This window comes from Pteropus vampyrus, unplaced genomic scaffold, assembly GCF_000151845.1.
Source record: "Pteropus vampyrus isolate Shadow unplaced genomic scaffold, Pvam_2.0 Scaffold319, whole genome shotgun sequence".
NCBI lineage: Eukaryota > Metazoa > Chordata > Mammalia > Chiroptera > Pteropodidae > Pteropus > Pteropus vampyrus.
This window is the reverse complement of record NW_011889100.1, coordinates 646,574-653,848: the sequence shown is the minus strand read 5'-3', so window position 1 is coordinate 653,848 and position 7,275 is coordinate 646,574. Positions and strand designations below refer to the sequence as shown.

At 54.4% G+C, this 7,275-nt stretch overlaps 1 protein-coding gene across 1 annotated transcript in view; it reads right to left on the bottom strand.

Annotated features, from left to right (window-relative positions):
- Positions 1-1,909: 1,909 nt before the first annotated feature.
- TUFT1 (tuftelin 1) overlaps positions 1,910-7,275 on the bottom strand; it is a 34,688-nt gene continuing 29,322 nt past the window's right edge. The window contains 3 exon segments of the mRNA XM_011377703.2: positions 1,910-4,887; positions 5,479-5,579; positions 6,388-6,497. Of these exon segments, the coding sequence (XP_011376005.1) occupies positions 4,824-4,887; positions 5,479-5,579; positions 6,388-6,497 (275 nt within the window). The 3' untranslated portion in view covers positions 1,910-4,823.

Here is a 7,275-nt window from a genome sequence, read left to right as displayed (position 1 = left end):
GCCTGAGTCACTGAAGGAGTCTCTCTACTAAGAGAAAGTGGGAGAGATTGAATGAATAGGAGAGGCAGTTGGGAAGGAAGTCGGTTTCAGACCTCCCGACCCCGAGAAGCTACCTGATCCAGGGCTGTCCTACACATGAGGGTGAGACAGTAGAAAACACAGATACGGTCTCTACCCCCGGTTCCAGGCACAAAGTTCCTAAAACCCTTGTGACTTCCTAAGCGATAGAGCACTAGGAGCATCTTTGGTTCTCATCAGGTGACTCTGGGTGGCTCCTGGGTCGGGGCTGGTCACCAAGCCATGATTGGAAGCCCTACCCGCCTCCTCCAGAGAGGGGAGAGGGGCTGGAGATGGAGTTAATGATCGATCGTGCCTGCGTGAGGAAGCCTCCACAGAATCCCAGTAGTGTGCGGTTGGTGACACATCTACATCGGGACGGTGACACACTCCAGCTCCACGGGACAGAAGCTCCTGCACTCAGGGCTCTCCCAGACCTCACCCTACTTATCTCCTCATCTGGATGCTCATCTAATTCTTTATCACACCCTTCGACAAACTGGTAAATGTAAGTTTCCCTGAGTTCTGTGAGCCGCTCTAGCAAATTAACCAAAGCCAGGGATGGGAGACAGGGGGTCATGGGAACCTCCAATCTGTAGCCAAGTCGGACCGAAGTCGTGGGTAACCTGGGGACCTACTACTCGCGATCGATGTCTGAAGTCGGGGGAGTCTCATGGGACCGAGCCCTTCACCTGTGGGATTTGACGCTCTCTCCACATAGACAGCATCAGAATAGAGTTAAATTGTAGGACACCCAGCCAGTGTCACAGAGAATCACATGGTGTCGGGGAACCCCGACCGGACATTTCAGAGTGACATGTTGTGTACAAGCAGTGCAGGAGACAAACAGGCAGAAAACCGAGTTTTTCCTAAACGCCAGTGTTTTCGAAATAATATATTTTACACAGTCGGCCATTTCTCTCTCTCTCTCTCTCTCACACACACACACACACACACACACGCACGCACACACACAGATATGAAGCAGATGTAAGGGTCCCCAAACTCCTGCAGACACATGTGAGTTTGAGCTGGGATACTGGAGAGGGAGGGAAGGCTTAGGGGTGCCATTAGCACTGAATTGGTGGTTTAAGGCATGGGGACAAATGACTTCCTTCTCCCTGGCCAAGATCCCAAGGTGTAAGACTTGGTGACCAACACCCCGTCAGGAAGGAATCATGCTGCCACCATGTACCCTCAGTACTACGAGCCCAAGGTCTCCCGGGAAGATTCCAGCAGAAAGGCTGGAGTTCAACGCTCTCCCTGCCAACCTCCAGACCTCATGGAGCCAGACCTGGCTCGCCTTTATAAAACCTCTCCTTTACCCTCAGCCTGGACAAGGGTTTTCCTTGGAGAAGGAGGGGCTGCAGAATATTTAGGTCTCCAACGCTGAGTTTTGAGGCCATGGTGTATAGAATTAGGACAGGGAAGATAGGGAACAATTTCTCCTTGCAAAGCCAGACTCCTAAATTGAAGCATGGAAAAGAGGCCAAGAGCCCCAGGCTCACATCTCTTGGGTCAGAGCCCAAACAAGCTCAGGCCCAAACTCCACAGCTTGGCTCTGAGGAATGAGGGTGCCCAGGGGCTGGTTGGAGGCCCACAGAAACCAACAACACAATGCGAAGACCCCGTGAAAGAGAGGGGTGCTCCTCTACCCCAGGGGAAGTCACCCTCCTCGTTCAAATATGTCAGATCATCTTTCCAGAGTCAATCTTGGGCTATTTCAAAGTGAAAGGTTGTTTTAAATAGAGATGAAAATGAGAAAATCAACTTTTAGCTTTAGAAACTCGAGTTTTTAAAAAATCCAGATACATTGTTTGATTGAAACACCATGTCCTTATTAGGCTTTTTCTTTTTTTCCCCGATTAGGGGACGGGACAAATGAAGAGGTTGGGGGGACAGGGGCATTCGGGGGGTAAGGAGTGCTCCTGTAAGCTGCTTTTCCTACATCGGGCTGCTGCTCCCAGTTTACGGGAGGCTGCTGATGACAGCTGCGTGTTTGGGCAGCTCAAAGAAACTGGTCTTCGTGGCAAAGGTCCCAGGGAGTCAGACTAAATCTTCCCTCCACAAATATTCAAGAGGCACAGGGGAGTTGGCTTACGGATGACAGGACACGGGACACGGGCAATCAGGCAATGAAGAGGCCCCTGAAGTCACCACACCTCCCCAGGCCCTGGGCCTTACCTCACTCTCCTCCCGGCACCCTGTCCATCTCCACTTGAAAAGGCCGCCAAGATATAAACTACCTTTCCCTCAACCACCTCCTCCTCCCCGAGGCCCGCCTTAGCCCCCGCTCGCTTCGGAGGCAGCCATACAACCAAACTCAGGAAAAGTCACCAGAGCCACTTCTCTGGCCCAGGAATCCCTCGGTGCCCCGGTTCTAGTCTCCACTGTGTCTTCAGACCATGTGATTATCTCCAGCCTGGATCTCTGCTTAGCCCTCCAGGCCCAAGGCGAGAGAGCCTCCCTTTCCGGTTGGTGGGCACTCACTCTCTCGGGCTTCCTCCAGCCCGGCGCGCCTTCTTGGCACCTGAGGCGACCCCGCTCTGCTCCACCTCTCAACGTTCTGAGAACAAGCGCAGTCTAGATACACCCCGCCAAGCCGGACCGTCTTCTGACAGGACCCGTGGCTGTCAGAAGACAGACCCGGGCCTGGAGCAGGTTTCCCACGCGTTCTGAAACCCAGAGAGAGGGGAAGAAAAATTCTAAGAGAAAATTTACATTCTTTGAATTAAAGGAGAAAGGGGGTCTAGCAAGGGGTGAAGGGGGTTGCATCTCCAGGTCCTTTGGTCCAGAGAAGATCTGTGTAAATCCAGTTACGTCCCTAGTCAACTGCATTCTTGGCAGAAAGAAAAAGATCATTGGACTAACTGAACGATGCCCGGAGATAATAGCAAGAAACTAAAGTCTTGAGTGGCTGTAGGTGGCAGGTCCAGAGTGACTGTCGTTTCTGCAAAGAACGTGGAATTACTTGTCTTCTCCCAGTGTTCTCGGCGAATCTCTAATCACGAGAACTCTGGCCAGCTCTTCCTCAACTGAGGACACACTGGCTCGCTTAGGGGCCCCACAAGGCCCCCGCCCCAGACAGGGGCAAAGCGAAGGTCGGGGCCGCCTCAGCTCACGAGGGCTCAGGCCACGAAGCCCAGCTGTGTAGCAGGGACGTCCCAATTCCCCACACGCCGCAGGGTCCTCACCTCACAGTGTGGACCACACCTCCCAGATGAGGACAACCGGGTGCCCATCTTCGAGAGGCACTAAAATCATGCTCTTTCACCCGCCCTGAAATGTAAAAAGAAACCAGGCCAGGCACTCAAAGAGACACACACGTATAATGTACTAAATTCACCACACGGAGAACACGCCGCAGGAAGGAACATCAGAACTGGAAGGGCCCAACGGAGCTTGTGCGGGTCTGACCCCCGTTTCACGAATGAAACCTGCGTAAAGCAACCACAAGACCACTACGGACGAAGCCAGAATGCGACAGAAGCGCAGACGTAAGGCTTCCGGGTCGGAGCCAAACAGAACCCGAAGACTTAATCTATGCTGACTTGTAAGTTTTCTGTGCTCTAATACCACATGCGGATGCTAATTGAGCTCCTTGCAGGAAGGACCCCAGGGAAAACACAAGTGGCGGTCATTCAGACCAGGGTAACAGACCAACTCAGAAGCAGAGGGATGCGGAGTGGTCAGCGGGAGAATCCAACGCCTCCCCAAAGGTCCCTATGGCCCTCTTCCCCCAAACAACATGCTCGGACCTGAGGCCTCAGGGCAAATGCCAGGCCTTCCTGAGCTACAGATGGGGCGTGGAGGAGGAAGCCGACAGGAGCAGGCGAAGAGAGAGAGAAATCTTTACGACGATGTCATTTGGAAACAACGTCCCGTGGGAACACTTGTCCCAATGTCAAGCAAATCCAAACACTGCAAGAGAAGGCTGTCGAACCCTGGCGCAGAATCGGTCACGAGCTATAAGCAAAACACCAATAACTTAGCAAAATAAATACGAGAGTTTCGCTGAGATGGATGTAACCCAGTGAAAACAGTTTTTAGGCTCCGAGTCAGTCAGGAAGGCAGGTGGACTCCGTACCGCGTCCTCGGGGAAAACCCTAAGGGATTCTGGGCGTCTTCGCGGCAGAGTTACATGTAACTGTCTGTGTCGCTACAGGACCTTTCTGCTAAAAGCTACTCCGTGAATGTAAATTCTGTCCTCCCCAGAAAGACAGGCGGACCCGTCATGGCGAGGTGGCCGGTTTTCCATCCGAAGGGGGCTTGGGTCAGCTCGAGCTGAGGGCGGAGCAAGGAGGAAAACAAAGTCTGTTGCGAAGACCTTGGTGGCGTTTGAGGAAGGAACTTCGTTCCCCCAGGACACTCTCCGATCACTATGGATATCTGTGCCTCCAGCTTCTAGGGCTGAGGCCAGTTTTGTCGCCTGCTGGCCTCTCCCGCCTGGGGGAGGGCCTGCTTCTGGGGCCGCTGGACTCCGGTCTGCACCAGGAGAGAGGCTCTAAGAAAAAAAACGGTCGCCGCCGGGACCAGGACAGCGCCCTGGCTCCTGCGGCCGCGTGCCACCTCCCAGGCGGGGCTCGTCCTCCACGCGCCCGGCACACGGAGGACAGGAGTTGGGGACAGCGGGGCACGCGAGCCCCAAGTCCTGAGTGCGGCCGGGGGACAGGCGGAAAGTCGAAGTCAGTCCAACGGCCGGCGGGGGTGGCGGGCTCCTCTGCAGGCGAGCGGCGGCTGCATCGGCGGCGACGGCGTCCGGCAGCTCATGTTTCCACCACGCGGATGAGCGGCATGGGCTTCGGGCTGGGGGGCTTGGCTATCCTGACGCTGGAAAGGAACCGGACACACTGAGTCCCGCGCTACTCCACGCGAAGCACGTGGGTCCCGAACGCTCTGAAACAGCCACGGTCGGTGACACCTAAGGGACGACTCGGAGGTGGCACTTCCTTCTGGCGGCAGGGGTCACGAAAAGCGGGGGCAGTCAGATGACTGAGAAGTGGGTCTAACTGGGATTCCTGACTTTTTTCAGTCTCAGACCTTTCCGGGAATCTCCTGGGGGTGGGGGACGGTGGTGGGGAAGCCCCTCCTCCTGGAAATGCACCCGTACTGTACACACACGATCTCTGCATACGGTTTTGGGGTTCATACACCTCCAGCGGCTGTTGGTGGGCCGCCCGGGGGTGTGGGAGCAGGTTCTACTTTAACCTGCTTAGAAAACGGTCCGGGCGGAGAATGGGTCGGATTAAGAGACCGAGAGAATAAGCTGCATTGCAGAGAGCCTCGTCCCTGCCCTCACCCCGAAAGTCTCCCACGGCCGGTCCCTGCCCCGCTTTCCTGCACTGCCTCCTGGGCCCGCCCCGCGCACACCCACTCACCCGCCCAGGTTCTCCTGGGCCCGCCCCGCGCACACCCACTCACCCGCCCAGGTTCTCTGTCGTGGCCCAGGTCTGGGTGCTGAAGTTGCTGTGACTGATCTGCTTCTCGATCAGGTGTTCCATCCGGTCGTGCATCTCTAAATTCTGTGACACAAGCTGTGACGTTAGAACTGGCCTTTCTCTGGCTTGCCACTGGTCACATGTTAACTTGCTCGTTCCGGTCTCCCCACCTCTGTGTGTGTGTGTGCTGCTGCTGTCACCCCCATCCCTGCCACGTGTGCCACCACCCCAGGACCTCTTCCTCCAATACCGGCCCCCGTCCCTCCTGAGGATGTGTCCCCTCAGCGGCTCTGTGCAGCATGGGTCATTTCCTGGAGTCAGCCGAGATATTTAGTTGCACCTGTCGATATGCTCTTCTATAAAGCAGTTTTTTGACCTTTTAGTTTTTAAATGTATTTTATCTCTAACTCGAGACTGCAAACTCCCTGAAGATCAAGAGCCGTGTCTCCCTTCCTTTTTCTCCCCCCCTTTTAATCTGCGCCCAGCGGCTGCAAAGCGATCTTTCGGCAGTCAGGGGGCGAGAGGGGCTCTGAGGGAAGGCGGCAGTTAGGAACAACTCATCGGCTAAATGAGCCATGGAGAAGAGTCCACCTAACGGAGGCCTCCGCCTTCAAAGCCCAGCTCCGTCATCAGCTCCCCTGCCAAGCTCACGGTCAGAATGAAGGGCCTGTCCCCACGCAGCCAGGGCACGGGGCTTGTACCATGATGATGCAGCCCTTCAGGGTGGGGACGGGTCTGACCTTTTCCGATGGTTCTCAGAAAATGTTTACTCAGCTGATCTGAAGATGGAACAACCACCCTAGGTCCTGACTTCCGAGCAGCAGCTCCCTCCTCCCGCCCAGCCCTCCCTCCGAGAGTCTGCTCCCTTCCCGGGGTGGCCCAGCACACAAACCTCTGCTTCCAGGTAGGTGATTTTCTCTTTGAGCTCCTGGATGGTGGTGTCCTTTGACTGGATCACAGCTTTTGAATTCTGGAGCTGCAAAGGTAAGAGAGACACTGGAGCTCATTTTGAAATGACTCATTACACGCTCATCGAACTTCACCCCATGCCAGGGGAGCCAGCAGAGCCAAAAGGCAGGGTTTGAACCACGCGTGACTCGCTTGTAACCTTATCTGTAAAAGCCTCGTCTCCCTCACTATTAAACTGATGATCCCAGGGGAGGGGAACATCATCCTCATAATCCAAAATAGTGGATGATTCAAAAACCATTCTATTTGACTTCGGGAAATACAAGTTATTTATTCATTTAAGAAATATTTATTGAGTGCTTACTATACGACAGGCCCTGTGCTAGACAACGGGAAATGGCAGTGAACAAAACGGGAAAATCCTAACCCTCACGGCGCTGACATGCGGCTAAGATGCCCTCCCGCTTAGCGCATCTTAAGTTTTCAAAACAATTCTGCAAATCAGTATATCCTGAGGATGCCGCCCTTAAGCTGGGGCGGGGGGAAGCGGGAAAACCTGCCAGGAGGGATGGACTTGATAATCTGCACACAGATAAGGGAGTTTGTTGTGACTTTATTAGTCACTTACCATCCCTCTTCCAAATATAAGAGAAATTAACCTTTTCCTTCTTTTCCCATTGAGAAAAGAGAAGTAAATGACCAAAAATGCAGGAAAGGAGAGCAAATCCTAGTAACCAGTGGCCATAAATGTTTTACTTATGCATATAAGCCGAATTCCCAGGAGAAAGCGAAACAGCGGGCGGACGTGCCAAGCAAACGGGGCCAGCCTCCAGGCGGGGCATCTGAGCCCCAGGCGGGGCGGCAGGCGGGG